Here is a 16,636-nt window from a genome sequence, read left to right as displayed (position 1 = left end):
GCGGGCGGCTCCTGAGGCCGGACGGGGCGGGAGCGGAGGCAGTGCCTGTTACACTGCCAGTGCCCCGGAACAGACCCCAGTCGTCCCAAGCGGCACCCGGACCCGGACCCGGACCCGATGATCCCAGACCCGATGATCCCGATGGTCCCGCCCCGCCGCCGGTGACCCCGCGCGGCCCCGCCCCGCCCCGCCCCTGAGGGAGGAAGCGCGCGGCGCCGCCCGCACGGTGATGGCGGCGGGCGCAGGAAGGGGCGGGCCGCAGGGCGGGGCCGGGGCTCGCCACCGGGAGTGCGGCAGCGGCGCGGGGCGGCCGGGGAGAGGGGCGCGTCCGCGGTGTCCGCAGCGCCCAGCGGCGGCCGCGCCACGCGGGGGGCCGTGGGCGCGGCGGGAGGAGGCCGAGCGGCGCCGCGGCCGCTCCTCTCCCCCCTCAGCCCGGCCGGTCGGGGTCGCACCGGCCCGGGGGCCGCGAGCGGCTCCGCCCCCTCTGCCCCTGTGCAGGGCCCGCGGCGGCTGCGCGCGGCCCCGCCAGTGCTCGTCCCGCGCCGATGGCGCCGCTTTCGGCGGCGGCGCCTCCGCCTTCCCCCGCGCCGCTTCCTCCCGCCGTCCCCTTCCGCTTCCGGGGTCAGCGCCGCCGCTGCTCGCTGAGCAGCCCCGTCCCGGGGCCCAGCCGGCACCGCCGGCAGCAGCCGCCGCCCCGCTGCCCCCATGGCCACCAACCCCCAGCCCCCGCCGCCCCCGCCGCCGCCCCCTCAGCAGCCGCCGCCGCTGCCGGGGGCCGGGGCCGGCGCAGGGGGCGGCGCGGCCGAGCCCGAGCTGGTGTCCATGATCGTTAACCACCTCAAGAGCCAGGGGCTCTTCGACCAGTTCCGCCGCGACTGCTTGGCCGACGTGGACACCAAGGTGCGGGCGGGCGGGACCGGAGGCTTGCGGGGGTCCCAGCGCCCGGGGCTGTGGCCGGTCGGGGACGGGCCCCGTCCGGGGCAGCGCGCTCGGCGGGGCGGAGCGGCCGCTGGGCCCGCGTGGGGCTCCGGCTCCGCTCGCGGTCGGGGGAGAGCCGGAGCCCCGTGTTGCGCGGGGAGCGCGGCTGGCCGGCCGGGCACGCACGGTCACACACAGCCGGTTCGCGCGGGCTCCGGCCGGGCAGCGTTTAACGCGCTGAACGCCGCAGGGCAGCGGCTGCGCCCGCACAGCACCGGGGGTCCGACCGGGGCTCCCGCTGTACCAGCCTGGCCTCCGGGAGGATAACCAGCCGCTTTCATGATGCTCCCTGTCCAACATCTCTGCTGTTGCTTTCTAGCCTGCCTACCAGAATTTGAGACAGCGCGTTGACAACTTTGTTTCCAACCACTTGGCAACTCATACCTGGAGCCCTCATCTCAACAAGAACCAGCTGAGAAATAACATTAGACAGCAGGTTCTCAAGTAAGTTATAGCTCTGGGATTTCTGTGAACATGCCTGTGTGCTGTGATAGGTGACAGAGGGTCTGGGTCAATGTAAAGTGGGTTGCTTTCTTCAGAGATACTTTTGAAGAAGTTGGGTTATTTTCCTCTCTCAGCGTTTAAAAAGTTACTGCTGGGGGTAGTAACTCTCCATCAGTATTAGTCAGAATGAGACTGCAGATGTTCTTTGATCTGATCCAAGTTTATGCAGGGAGGGGACCTCGATTTTGACTTGAGATATAACCCCCTAGCTAAAGGCTACCTTTACTTTTTCTTTTAAGGGAGATGTTAATAAAATTGCAGTTATCATTTTTAGAGCTAAGGAGAAACATTCCACAGACTAAACTCTGCAAAGTATAAAGCTAAAGTCATGACATGGAAAAATGGATTTAAATCTGGCTGGACAGAGAAGAGGTTTTAAGAACTGGTGTTATGTTAAAAGTATGTCAGACAGTTTAACCTGTATTACATTATTTCACAAAGGTTCCTCCAGTCTTTCTTCTCAAATTTTAGACTCACAAGAGACATTAAAAAATTTTTTCAGGGTACCAAAGAGTTTGGCCATTAAATTGGGTCAAACCGTGGATTTGGGGACAAACTTAATGACTTGTGCTGTGGTGGTACCATTGGTAACCTGTACTGAGGCCTCTTTGGTTTGTAGGGAGGAGAGCAACTGTTCTTTGTTGTTAAAGAAGCAATGACAACAAGAGGTAGCATGTGTCCAACAGAAGACTACAAGGGCTATAAAGAGATAAGCTTTATAGCTGTGGGTTTTCTTTTCTATCTTAGTGAAGATTAAATGTGTTCTATAAAGCTGCAGAACTTGCCACCTTATACTGGGCAGAGAGTAACTTAGGGTAGTGACCAGTAGTTTAGTAGTTATTTATGCCTCATGCCGTCTATAATTCATCTCTTTTTTGCTATGGTAATTGGTGATACAAGGTTTCTTCTAAATTTTTTCCAAAATATGTTTTTTGCAGTTAGATAACACTTTTAAGTGTGACCACTAATCATATAGCAACAGGCTGCTTGTTGGATTAGTTCCGTGTGCTTGGATTGTTTTTTTTCTCTAGTACATTTTTTCTTACGAGTAAGGCACAGGCTAAATGCGTAGCTGTGAGAATGCTCAGAAAACATTAGTGCTTCATTGGAGCACATCTAAATGATCATATTTCATTAATATGTTATTAAAAACTAATTTGTCATACTAATTTATGTAACTTTGTTCCAGGTCTGGAATGTTGGAATCGGGAATTGACAGAATTATTTCTCAGGTTGTGGACCCAAAGATCAACCACACATTCAGACCTCAGGTGGAAAAAGCTGTCCATGAATTTTTAGCCACATTAAATCACAAAGAGGAGGCAGGCCCCAGTACGTCTCCAAGTGAGGAGAAAGCAGATGCTTCTGTTACAGTACAAGGTATTCTGCTATTTCTGAGTAGTCTGTTAACAAAAGAATGGGGTTTGGGAGTGCAGAATCCTTGACTAGGTTTTCTGTTGCCATAACATTGTTAGTATCAGTATTAGCAAGCTAAGCTCCAGGCAGCATGCCAGAACATTTGTCTCTTACTCTATGTGTAAAGGTAGAAAGCGCAAGAGATGTCACACTGTGATGACCATGTCACTCTTTCACTTCTGCTTGAGATTATGAGGGATCAGTTTATTGTGGGGAGAAGAGTTGGTCTCAGTATTAGAGAATCAGATAAGACCTAGACTGTAAGAGAAGAATGATGCAACTTTTTTGTCTGTCAGTAGAGATGAGAGAATTCTTTAGGAGATAGTTAACTGTGCAGTTGCTGTGTGTCATAAAATTTGGATGGCTAAGGTCCTCATATTACCTGTATTAATTTCTGAACACTCCTGCAGATAATTGTCTATTCTTTCCTGTTCTGAGAGGCTCTGCAGCCATCCATCTATTTGTAACCTTTATTTAAATCCATGCCTTTTTCCTGTGAGGCCCACTTCCTTTAAAATGGGTTAACAAGTCACCTGCAGTAGATAGTACTAGTCTAGTTGTCCAAGTTCAGAGCTGGTTCTAAAATGGTAGAAGAGTGCTAAGGTATTTCTGATAATCCTGTTGTTATATAGTCCATATGCTGAGTCAATTTTCCATTACATTTATGGAGATATTAGAGGTGTGAGCTACTGCCTTTCTCTTGCAGTGTATATACATATATATACATGGAATATATATTATATACGTAGTATTTTAGCCACAGTCATCATACTACTTGTCATGCTGGTGAAGTTGAACAAGGGCTGTGCTCAGATGTCCCTCACGTTGACAATCCTCATTTTCTCTAGGCAGAGCTCAGGAACTGTGGTGTGTCACAGAGAAAAATGGGTCTCTAGTAATTGTATGGTGTTTGCTGCAGGAATGCAACATCTTGGAGATTTTTGTTCAGTTCTTTTTTTTTTAGCCAAAATCTCTCAAGGCAGAATTTATAATATTATAAATTATAGTTATAAATCAAATATTATAGTTAGGTATATGTATTTTGTAGAGAGTGCTTATTCTGTTTCTTTTCACATGTTTAACCCTCTATCAGAACAGAATTACGGAAACTATGGTGAAGTAAAAATCTTTTCTTTCTTACTATTCAAGGTGTCTCTGCTACAACTCCAAGTGCTAATGTAGCTAGTGATGCAATGTCTATTTTGGAAACAATAACTTCTCTTAATCAAGAAGCAAGTGCTGCCAGGGCTTCAACAGAGGCCTCCAATCCCAAGAACATTGACAAAGTTGCAAAAAAACTCTCATCTCAGCAGAGTGTGGATGGTAGCACTGATAAAGAGAGAAATGCAGAGGACTTGCCAGACAAAGCAATTTGTGACCTTTCTGGAGAAGGGGCTGAAACACTTGCAAAGTGTGAAGATTTAAATGAGCTTCCCTGCCAAAGTGAAGAAACAAAAAATTCAGCAAAGGATGCTAATACGTTTACAAGTAAAGATATTCCACAGGAAAGTGAAGATGTGAAGAGTAAATTATTGGATAAATCTGACAAGAAATCAGAGAGCAGTGAAAAAAGTGAAAGAAGAAAAGAAAAGAAGGAAAAGCTTGACAAGAAATCTGATCATTCAAAGAAAAGTGATGATACTATGAAGTCAAAAGAAGAAAAGCAAGCAAAAGAGTCGGAACCAGTGAAACACTTAGTTCCAGAAAAAAATAGCAATAAACACAAAACAACTGAAAGCACTAAAGAAGGTATGGTGTGGGCAATGCTCTTCCTCAAAATAGGGATAAGGAGTGAGGTTTTTAAGTTAATTCAGGAATTGAATCAGTATATTTGGAATGTAAGTTTTCTGCTAGTTCTGGCAAAGTGGTCTGCTAATGACAATTGGATTTGATCTGTCTCTCTGAACTGAGGTAGCTGAATTAGGAGTCAGATGACCTTTGATTTCTCAGCTATGTGATTGGTCATCTTAATTTGGCAAGTTCTCTCAATAATTTTAGTCCTCATTTAAAGTTTATAGTTCTGCCTCAGTGATTTTTGTTTTGAATAAACCAGAGTTAGCCTGGTTATGTCATTACAGTGTTATAATTTTGTTTTCTTATTTCTAATTCTTAACATAGTTTTGTTTTCAGTGACAAAATTGATGTTTTGGTAGGAAAAGTTTAACAGACTCAGTGTGCTGCCTTACAGCTCTTTGTTTTTACTTTTTCCTTTGCAAGAAAACATGTTAATAGATTCAGATATGGATGTACTCAGTGACATCACGGTCAGCTCTGTCCACACCAGTGACCTTTCTTCCTTTGAAGAGGAGAGCGAAGAGGAGCCTGTAATTTCTGACAGTACTGAAGAGGGGGAGATCACATCAGGTGGTAATATAATTACATTGTTAACTGGCAATAAGGAGTATGTAATGCTTTTGTTGAGTGTACATGTTGTAAATGTGAGGGTTTGCGATATTGTACCTACCTATGGGAGAGGCTTTGAATGTGAACTGCATGATATTTGTGCAGTTGCAAAAGATGAGTAGTGGGTTTACTTTTTTTAATATTTTTATTCATATAATATAGTATATTGTAAACATTGTAAATCTTTTTTATGCTACAGTATTACATAGGTGACAAAAGCACTTAATGGTGAATGTCACTGTTCTGTGGGCTTTCTTCCTCTCCCATCTGCCATGAGTTTGGAGTAACACTGGAGTGCTTTGTGGTTGTAGCTGACTTTGTAGCTGACGTATTGGGTTTAGAGCTTTAGGGTTCAGGAGCTTGGCCACAGTAGAAAGAACAGGAATGGATCTAGTTTTAAAAGTTCAGAAACACCAAGTCGTTTCACTGATTGTGTTGCCTTTTTGTGTTCTCCCTGTGTAGTACAGACTTTTTCATTTCTGTAGTTAATAAAACTTTCCAACTTAATGCAGAATGCCTTAGTACCTGAATGAGTTCTCTCAAGTATGCTCACAGCTTACCTTTTCTGCTTCTAAGTTATATTCTAAAAATCTAATTTAGAAGCACTGAATCACTTGTGTATTCTGTGGCTTTGGTCTTACTTTGAAACATGACAGATTGTGTTAGTTATGACTAAATATTTATGAAATGAAGGCAAGCCTTAAGTACATTTGATAAATACAAATAATTTGTACAGTATTGCACTATATCTAGTAATACTGATAAAACTGGAATAGATTTATTTATTTTTACTTGATTAATACTTAGATGTGTGTAACCAACAGTGTGTTTTTTGCATGTATTTCAGTAGGCCGACTAGTTTTATGTGCTAAAATACTGTACTGGTATTTTTGGTGTAGGGAGAGCTAGAATTTAATACATAACAGAAATTATATTGACTTCTCATGCATAGCTAGCTACTAAATACTACGTGCAAAGGGGCAGTGGGATTAGAGGCAAGAGGACTAAGCCCAGTTGTTGCGTCCTGGTTTATTAATGGGCTTGTGTTGTGCAATTTTTTGGCTGAATGATATACACAAACACATCAATGCACTTTGATTTTTCATAATCTGGTGATATTTTGATACTAAAAGGATTTAATTTGACTGTTCGTGGTTTTAGAGTAAATAATGGTTGATATGTTTTGAGTAGTTTTGCCTTCTCAAAAGTTATGCTGAAAGCACTGGCCTAATTTATCAATATACTCTACCCTGACCAACCTTTGTTTAGATGAAGAGGAGAAAAGCAGCCAAAGTAAGACGAAGCCGCAGGAGCTGAGCGATGGGAGAGCCAAGCCCGTGCGCCACGCATACGTGCGCAAGCCGTTCCTCTACTCCAAGTACTTCAGTGACTCTGACGATGAGCGAACCGTGGAGCAGCGCCGGCAGTCCATTGTGAGTGCCCCTGTGCTACTGCTCACGTCCCTGCCCCAAAACTTTTTAGAGCAGAAATTCCACTGCTGGTTTGGTGATGGTTTGTGCAAGGGGGAATCTTCAGTTTCTTCTCCCTTCAGGGATTTTTCTTTTAATCCTTATACCACAGCTGCCCTTTCTTCAGGTTTCTGTCAATATGGCACAGTCTGGTTACAGTTAGAAGGCTTCTGGCAGTGAAAGCAATGATAGTCTTCTATCTCCTTCCCCCCACACAAAATACTACGACAATATGGATGAAAAAAGTAGCATATCTACCTGTAGCCTGCCTTCAGCAGGGTTTTTTGTGTAAAGTACTGCAGGCTACTTCATTACCCCAGCACTTAACAAATGTAGTCCTTGCTGACCATGAAATCAGTAGTTTGTAGCAAGTCTGCAGTCGCTGAGAATGGAAACAGATTTAAGCATGTGCACTCTGTTCTGTGGCAGAAGGGCCAGCAGACAGAAGAGGGAGCAGCAGTTCTTTTAGATTTCTCTGTTGGCCAGATGCATATATTTATACCTATAATAAATATGTATATATTGTATGTACATCAGAGAAAAAATACATTCTTTGAGAAGGTTGCATAGCTGCAGTCTGCAGTGTTGAGCAGCAAGGAAATTCTGGAACTCAGCTAATTTACCTTCACAAAAATATTAGAGGATTCCATTAACTTTTTCTAAGGTGTATTAATGTTTTAGTTTTCCGTAAGCTACAGTGTTCTGTTTTCTGGGGGGTTTAGACTTATATTTGTAGTCAAAGAATGCTCTTTAACCTAATGATAAATCGTTTACCTTGGTTCTGTATCTCTAGGCCAAAGAAAAAGAGGAAAGACTCCTCAGAAGACGAATTAACAGAGAGAGACTTGAAGAAAAACGTAAACAGAAGGCTGCAGAAAAGACAAAATCCCTAAAAACTGGAAATCAGAATGTTAAAGGTATGAGAGGAAAAGCTGTGAGTGGCCCACACCACCCTGCTCTCGCTTACCCTCCGTAGAATAAAACATTCAGCTTTGAATAGTGGTCATATAGGGCTATTGTCATTTCCTTCCCTTAATAACCCAACATCTCAACAGTGATGTAACAGAAAAAATTATAATGCAAAGAATTAATACAGAATTTCTTCTTCACTTTTTCATATATCCATTGCACTACTTAAGCTTAATTAACACCTAACTGCTATTCTCTGCTATGCCTTAGTACTCTCTGTACTGCTTTCTGTCTATGTTTATAGCTGAAACTCTAATATAGTGATTTGTATGTGTTTCACCATTTGTGTATTATTTTAGGAAAAAGTGGCTTGCAATTAGAAGAACCTTCATCAAAAAGTCTAGAGTCAAAAACAGCTGGTACCAGCATTAAGGATGTGCTTAAAGAACAGAAATTTTTGGAAAAAAAAGTGGCCCTGAGCAGAAAAAGAAAAAGAGATTCAAGGTATTTACATATTTGCTCAAAAGGACTTAATGTTTTGAACATTCATTTTTGCAGATTGGAAAGGTTCTTTTCTACTTAGCCTTATCCATTTAAACAATTTTTTCTTTAAATATTTACATAATATTGTTGCTAATAAGCATGAAATCCTAGCATAAAAATTACAACTGATTAAATATGTTGCAGCTCAGTAATGGTCTTTGTGGTTTTTCACAGAATGGTAATAAAGACATGAGAATGGAGAGCTCTTACATGTTTGTGAGTCTAATAGGCAAGTCAAGTTTGCTTCATCTTTAGATAGATGTTTCATGTAGATATGTACATTTGTACATAACTGTCTACATATAGGTAGATATGGGGCAAGGAGGACTTTTACCCATATTAGGACAACAACAGTAGTAATGTCATCCTAATACTGCTTAAAAGCACTGGTATTCAGGGTACTTTGAAGCTGATATATATAATTTTATAAGAGAAAAAAGCCTGGGTGCGTTAGTCAGAAGTTTGGTGATCATGCTCTGTTTCTGTATTTTTAGTGGGCATTTCTCTCGCATTCAGCTTTGAATGCAGAAAGTTTGCAAAGCAATGTTAGGCTGGTACCGATTGTTCTTTGTTAAATTGTCCAAATACCTGTTTCAGGCATGCCGAAGATAGCTGCAGAAAGAAAAATGAGCCATCTGAAGAAGATTCTAAAGAAATGCAAAAGACAAATGAGGTATGTGTCTCTTAGGTATAAATCTTCCAGTCTTCCCTTTAATTCTGATGGTACTCTTTCATATGTCCACACCAAACTGCATATAGTTACATTCGTTCTCACTCATAAGTTTTTCCCTGCGTGTTCCTTCAGTTGTTTTAGTGATCTGACATCACTGTAGTAAGGTTTTCTGAATTGCAATAGCCACTGAAATGTGGTCTGTGTATTCAGTGCTGATGCATGTTGTAGTAGAATCTGAGATGCAGTTTGAGCCCTAATCTATGAAGCATGCTGGGTTTTTAAAAAGAGCAGTGTCTTTTATATGCAAAGACTTGAGCTTGGTCTGTTTTAACTTCTCACTGGAAAGTGAAAGGAAAACTGACTGTGCTCCACCACAAAAGGAAAGAAAATTTTTATGGTGAGAATTTTATGAATAAAATTGTTTAAATTAAAAAAGGTGGTGTGGAAGTTCAAGTAGAAGTCTACATGTATCTTTAAGTTTTGATGTGTTGTTCAGTTTCAGATTTTTAGTTACAGTTTTGTTTTACCAGACAGCATAATAGCTATTTAAGGTAGCTTACAGAGTACTTGAAATTGTGATTGTCTATTCAAAAACCTTTTGAAGTCATTTTAGAAAAATTACCTTATGAAGAAAAAATAATGAAGTTCAGACAGCTTAAGGATAACTTCTTCTGCTTTCAATTTTTCCACTATAGCAGATAGCTGAAAGAAAAATGGCAATTTTCATTTCTTGGCTGTAATGAATTTTTATTACAATATTAAGTGTATTCCCTAGTGTATTAAGGTTTTTTTTCAAGAATTTGTGCTTGTCAGTTCTGTTCAGGCACGTTAGTGAGGGAACTGTGTAATGTGTACTTATATATATTCTTTAAAAATCTCTTTTGTAGACCTCTGAAAAAAATTCTTCCAAAGAATTGAAGCACAATCATGGAAAAAATGAAGTCTGTAAACAACTTAGAAGACTTTCGGATTGGGGGCATTTGGCTGAGGAAAGCAAAAGTGATTCTAAAGCAGAAAAAGAACATAAAAGAAAAACTTCCACTTCTCTTCATGCTGATGGAGCTCAGCAGGACAGTGAAACAAGGGATCCAAAAAAACAGCTGGATAAAGCAGAAGTCAATACTGAAGAACCGCAGAAGCAGAAATCCATATCTAAGAATGAAAAACATCCCAGAAAAGATACTGACACAGAAATTCAACATATGAGAAATTCTGCCAAAAAAGAAGCCAAGTCTTACAGAGATAAAAATGAAAAGGAAAGAACTGCTTTAGAAGATAAGCTTCCTTTAAAGCACAAATATAAAGGAGATGGTATTCACAAATCAGGTGAAGATGTTGAACTTCATTCATTTGAGCGAAGTTTGAAAGGAGAGGATGGTGGCCAGAAACATAATCAACAAATAAAGGTTTCCTCAGATGACAAAAGTGAAAGAAAAAGCAAACACCGAAGTGAACGGAAAGTGTCAGTAACAGGGAAAGATGGAAAAAACCCTTCTGAATCAACCTTAAAAGCTGAAGAATTGCTGCGGAAGGAAAACAAAAAAGACAGACATCTCTCAACAGACAAACCAAGAGCAGAATGCAAGACCAAGAGGTCCTTGAGTGATTCTAAGCCACAGAAGGATTCCCTAAGTGCCTCAAAACAACCTGGTTCAGCATCACACAGAAGGAGTGAAAGCTACTCAGAGGATAAACGTGAAATAGAATCAACTAACTCTGATAGTAATGTAAAACTTGAAGATGGTGTTCATAAAGACAGACGAAGATCTAAGAGCCTTGCAGAAGACAAGATTTTGTTAAAGTCCAAGTCAAAGAGTCACAGTAAACAGTTCAAAGCATCTGAAACAGAATTACAAGAATTAACAAAACAAGACACTGGACAGAAGCTAGACAAAGATAAGAGCATGGAAGACAATGATTCAGATAAACAGCAGAAATCCAGGAATGAAGATAAATGTTTGGAGGAGAGTGGTGCTGAGTTTCAGCTTGCAAGTGGCCCACAGTCAACTCAGGGATCACAAAAAGACTTTAGTCACAGAGTTAAGTTACATTCTGGAGAAAAAGGGGCTGTAAAAGAGAAGTACAGAGGCGATAAAGACTTAAGTAATTCCAGACTAGAAAGAAGGTTCTCTGCTGAAGGTCATAAAAGCAGAAACTTAAAGCACAGCAACAAGGAAATAAAGAAGAAGGAAGAGAGCATCAAATTGGAAGATAAAGATACTAAAGAAATGGATAGTGGGCATGAAAGATTATCTAATGTCACAATGGCAGTGGATAAAAAACAAAGCAAGAAAGTCTCCTGTGAAAATAGGAAAGGCAGTATATCAAACCAAGATTTACTTAAGGAGGGAAAGCAATCAGCTAGCACAACTGAAAGCAGCCAGGTTCCAGCCCCTCAAAAGGCAACTATGAATAATGATGACTTGCATGCTGGTCATGAGGAAGAGCTGATTGAACTTGATTTGAAAAAAACAAAAGCACAGGAAGCATCTAATATTGATGGAAAAAACATTCAAAGCTCTCTCCATGCTACAGATGCCAAGTGTGCAGTAAAACAAAAAGTATCTCGTTCTATTTCAAATAAGGAGTTAAAACACAGCTTGGCGGATCCTGTAGCTTGTGAATCACAGTTTCTGCCTGCAGCTGAAAAAACTGTTGAACAAGATACTTCTAATAAACAAGTTGGTGCCTTAGACCCTTTGTCCAAAAAAGCTTCCATGGCTCAAGGTCCCAGTAAACAAGGGGCTTACAAAACAAGTACTGTGTATGAAACAAGTGGTAGAATCTTAAAGAATGCATCCAGTAAGGATCAGGCTTCAAAAGATAGCAGAAGACCAAAGAATTTAAAAACTGTGATAAATTCTAATTCAGATGATGTTCCTTTAGCAATTAATTCTTCAAGAGAAGATGCTGCTGATGCAAAGTCCATAGATATGGATATGTCAGATTCTACAGATTCTTTAGGTACCGTGTCTAAAGAATGCCACAATTCAGATGGGACTTCCTTATTGGAAGATGCTTTCCTTATGAAGAGTGATACAGCACAGGTTGTATACATGGAGCAAGATCATGCAGTGCCAAGCTCTGTCATGAAAGATGGTGATAATACCATCGTGGCAAACAGTACGGGAAAAGTGAATGAGGTGTCCCGGCCTGATGAACAGGCCAGGGAAGACAGTACAGCTGGGGTGTGTAGGCGAGAAGATTGCAATGAAGCAGCAAAGTCAGATGGCTCTCAAAAAAGGAAGTTAAAAAAAAAAGAGGGAAACTTGATGTCTGGCAAAACTGAAGATCATGGAGGTGTAACAACAAAAGAACTTACAAGAAGAAAAGGAAGAGAGTGCTTGAATATAGATCCTTCCACAAAGGGAGAAAGAAGCACAATAATGGATAGTGTGGAAAAGAATAAGGTGCATAACACTGATAATATGATCCAGTCTTCCTCCGTTTTAGTGCCTGAAGGAGTTCCTGAGGAAAGTTTCAAAGGCTCTGTTTTAGCCAATGGGCAAGAAGGGACTAATGTGGTTGGCATGGACAAAAATGAAAGCAATGCTGTAGGTACCAGTGCAGGAAGTAGTAAGCTTAGTTTTTTGTATAGCAGCCTACAAAAAACTCCTGCCAGTGCAATAGGAACTAGCACAGAAAAGATCACTGAGAGCACTGCAATGGCAACTAGTACAGGAGGAGAAGGAGCTGAGGGTACATCACATTCTGGAAAGGACGGTGATGCTACAACCACTTGCTCAGAAGAAGGTGAAGTGACAGTAATCTGCACAAGCATAGAGGCTGATGAAGGTTTCACAACAGGCATATGGGTAAAACGTAGTGAGGACTGCAGTTCTGTCACAGGAGCAGATGTTGGTGACTGTACTGTTGCAGCAGCCGAAGAAGGTGGTGGCAGTGTTGTCACTGAAGGATTAGCAGAAAGTGAAAGCTTCCTAACAAGTACAGAAGGAGAAGCAAATGGTGACTGTACCATGGTTGATGCAGAAGAAGGTGGTAAGGATTTAGTGAACCCAAGTGGAGTGGAAATTGAAGACAGTGTAAATAGTGCTGGAACAGAAGAAAAAGATGATGCTGTTACTAGTGCAGGCTCTGAAGAAAAGCCAAAGACCTCAACTTGTGTAGATACAGGCAAATTGGAAAGCTCTGTGTCCTGCTTAGGTGAAATGGAGAGCGACGGAGCTGTAACTAGTGCAGGGACAGAAACAGGTGAAGGGTCAACCAGTGGTGATAATTCAGGTGAATTTAGGGGCAATGTTACAGCTGGCCAAGTAAAAGAACATGAAAGTACTGTGACTTGCACAGGTGCAGAAGAAAGAGGTCATAACTTCATTGTGTGCTCCGTGACTGGTACAGATACCCAAGGAGAAAGTACCGTAACTGGTGCATGTGTTGCAGTGGTCACAGACAACAGTGCCACAGCTGGAACTAGCGGTGACAAATCTGAGGATATTGTAAATGGTGAAAGTGCAGTGACCAGCACAGGCATAACCCCAGAGGATGATGCTGAAATTTCAGCAGTCTGCACAGGGATAGAAGACAGCAATGAGGGATTCGTAGTTTGTTTAGAAACTGAAAAATGTGAAAGTCTAATGGACAGTACAAGGGCAAAGGAAGAAACCAGTACCACTACAGTCAGTGTAGGTCTGTGCGATGATGAAGGTTTTGTGACTAGTACAGGCTCAAAAGAAGAGGATGAAGAAGGTGAGGACATTGTGAGCAGTACAGGAAGAGGAAATGAAGAAAATGAGCATGCTTCTACTTGTACAGGAGTGGAAAGTGAAAGTGCACTGATTTGTATCAGTGCAGAAGAAGGTGAAAGTTCCATTATCTGCATAGTTGCTGAACAAATGGAAGCTGAGTCAGGAGTGGCTGGCACAGATACAAATAAGCTTACTGTCGACAGCATGACAAGCGCAGAGAAAGAAGCTAATTGTGGCACAGACGGCAGAAGTGATAAAGGCATTGTTGAAAGCAGTGTGACCAGTGCAAGTGCTGCAGATGAGGGTGCCTTAGCTGCACAAACAGAAAAGCATGAAGGTACCTTGCTTCCCTCAGATGCTGGGGAATGTGAGGGTCCCATGACTAGTGCTATGGCCATGCAAGATAAGACACAGTTTGGTGCTGAAGATAAACATGAGAATGCCATGACTTTCTTTGACAGCAGAGGACTTGATGCCTCTATAAGTAGTGCAGTTCCAAAGGATGAGGCTTCTCTTACTCCTGCTGACAGAGAAGTAAAGGTAAAAGGTGATGTAATCTCTACCAGCACAGTGGAAGATGCTGCTTTACATTCAGCCACAGATGCTGAAGAGGGTCCACTTGCTGTTGCAAGAGTAAATGAAAGTGGGGAAAACTCTATGATCTTAATAGACTCTGAAGACACAGTGCCTATGCCCAGCACAGCTACAGAGTTTAAAGAGTGTGTGAATACTTCCAGCAGTAAGCAGGAGAAAGATGAGTGTGCTATGATTTCCACCAGTATTGTGGAGGAATTTGAGGCTCCTATGTCAAGTGCAGCTATTGAATATGATGGTCAGATCCCCTCAGTGAAAACAGAAGAAATAAATGAGAATACCATGGTTTCCGTAGACGTGGAGGTGTATGAGGTTCCCATGCCTAGTGAATCCAGCACAGGAGGAGATGATAATGGTGATGATGGAAGTCACCCAACTGCTAGTGGGAAGGAAGAAAAGGATGAGTGTGCCATGATCTCCACAAGTGTTGTGGAAGAACAAGTAATCCTAATGTCAAGTGAAGTCACGGAAGAGGTGATTCAACATACCTCAGACACGGAGTCAAAGAATGAAACATTAATGATCTCTACAAGTTCAGCAGAATGTTTTGAATCTCCTATGTCTAGTGTAGCTGTGCAAGATGAAAACAAACTCACTGCTTCAGAAACAGAAGGAAGATACGAAGCTGCTATGATCACTACAAGCATGACAGAAGAATGTGAGATAGTCTTGATCAGTGCAGCACCACAAGCTGAAAGTCAGCTCATCGTAGCAGGAGATGAAGGTGCCATTCTCTCTCCAAATGCATCAGAGGAATGTAGAGTAGTGGAGACCACTGCAACTGTAGATGAACAGTTTGGACTAACTGCTTTCAATGCAGATGGGAAAAACAAAGGTTCTGTGATTATTGTGGGAGAATGTGGAGCTCCTGTGCTAAGAGTTGCAACTGACAGTGAAGATCAACACACTGCTTCAAATGTAGAAAATAAGGAGGAGGGGGCAGTGATCACTCTGAGCACAATGGAAGAATGTGATAGTCTCTTTACCTTCACAGTCATTGAAGAAAATCAACTTCCTGCTGAGAGCACAGAAGTGAAAGACAAAAGTGAAGAAATTTTTGATACTGCTAACCAGATTGAATGCATGTTTTCAACTACAGGCCAAGAAAAAAGCGAGAATTCTTTGCTTGTTATTGGGAGAGAGAATGAGACACGTGAGAGTGGGGTGACGACAGAATCAGCAGCATCTCAGGCCACAGTAGACAGTGAAATCACAGAAGCAGATGAAAATGCAGTGAACCTCATGAGTGTAGATGAGGCCCTTTGTGTGGAGATTACTACAGAGACTGCTGAGAGTCCTTCCCCAGAGGCAGGTGGGGATGATGAGCAAGCAGAAGATGTTTTGCACGAGGACGACGCATCGGAACTCTCCAGTACGATTTCAGAAGCAGCGAAAGAGAGTGAAGCTGTAAAAAATGTAAACTATCAATTAAATTCAAATGTACTTCAAGAAAGTGACTCACCTGAAGTAAGGACTTCCCTGCCTAAGACACAGGCTCTTTCCTTAGTTTCTGCAAATGAAGTGACTGTGAACACCAACCATGGTGAAGTAACAACAGAAGCAAAGCTAGGGAAGAAAAGGGACCTCACTTCATTGCCTGTAGAAAAGCTATGTGACAGTGATGACAAAACCAGCTTGGTCAAAACAGGTGATACTGGCACTGAAGTTACTGTTCAGAAAAGTAATGCAACCTTTAATTCAGGTGAGCATTTATTTTTGTTTTTAATTCTTCAGTTCATAAGTTGTCATAAATAAATGAACATTATAGTTAGGAATAACTTATACTGTTCAAATATACCCCACTTCTTTGTTAGTTGCAGAATGGCTGTTAATACACTTAAGAGTTGGTGACAAATAAATAAGCATGTGATTCTGGGCAAACAAGGCTAACTGAGCACAATTACCTGAGCTGTGTTGGAGAACAAATATTAGAGTGCAAGAAATTACTAAAATACATTGACTTAAAGTTGTCAGCCAATATATAAAGTTATTTGCAAGGGGTAATTATTATGAAGGTACACATGGGTTTTGTTTTTAATGTGTTATGAAATTCAAAAAGTTTTTTAGGAAAGAGGATGCATGTCATTTTGACATATGTTCATCATTTTAGAAAGGTAACTTCATAATAATTTTGAAGATTGAGATTGGCCACCCTTAGTCATAACTGCAGATTTTCTCTGGGTTATTTAGTGATCATGTTCAGATTCACTATATTACACTTAATTTTGTCTTATGAATATACTTGAAATGGTTCTGCTTTGTGTTACAAAGGAATTAGCCAGTTATCCTAAATAAGTATTTTAAGTGAGCAATAGATGTCTATTTTAAATAGAAAATTATATGAGTATATGGCATGAAGGATATCATACTCTGTATCCAGATCTATTTTTCTACACTAGCATTTGAAGTGAATCTGCATGGTTGCTGGTTCCTAAAATACA

The 16,636-nt window shown here is 41.8% G+C and overlaps 1 protein-coding gene across 2 annotated transcripts in view; it reads left to right on the top strand.

The window, feature by feature from the left end:
- Nucleotides 1–260: 260 nt before the first annotated feature.
- The window catches only part of BOD1L1 (biorientation of chromosomes in cell division 1 like 1), a 36,848-nt gene continuing 20,472 nt past the window's right edge, over nt 261–16,636 (top strand). For both annotated transcript variants that reach the window (XM_014265615.3, XM_026792133.2), the window contains exons 1-10: nt 261–900; nt 1,298–1,422; nt 2,672–2,862; nt 4,048–4,647; nt 5,116–5,262; nt 6,571–6,734; nt 7,564–7,687; nt 8,039–8,183; nt 8,820–8,895; nt 9,783–15,897. In XM_014265615.3, the coding sequence (XP_014121090.2) occupies nt 706–900; nt 1,298–1,422; nt 2,672–2,862; nt 4,048–4,647; nt 5,116–5,262; nt 6,571–6,734; nt 7,564–7,687; nt 8,039–8,183; nt 8,820–8,895; nt 9,783–15,897 (7,882 nt within the window). In that variant the 5' untranslated portion in view covers nt 261–705. The remainder of the gene's footprint in view (nt 901–1,297; nt 1,423–2,671; nt 2,863–4,047; nt 4,648–5,115; nt 5,263–6,570; nt 6,735–7,563; nt 7,688–8,038; nt 8,184–8,819; nt 8,896–9,782; nt 15,898–16,636) is intronic.

The sequence above is a fragment of the Zonotrichia albicollis genome, chromosome 5, assembly GCF_047830755.1.
Source record: "Zonotrichia albicollis isolate bZonAlb1 chromosome 5, bZonAlb1.hap1, whole genome shotgun sequence".
In the NCBI taxonomy this organism is placed as follows: domain Eukaryota; kingdom Metazoa; phylum Chordata; class Aves; order Passeriformes; family Passerellidae; genus Zonotrichia; species Zonotrichia albicollis.
The sequence above is the reverse complement of the archived record's forward strand: the minus strand, read 5'-3'. Positions and strand labels throughout refer to the sequence as shown.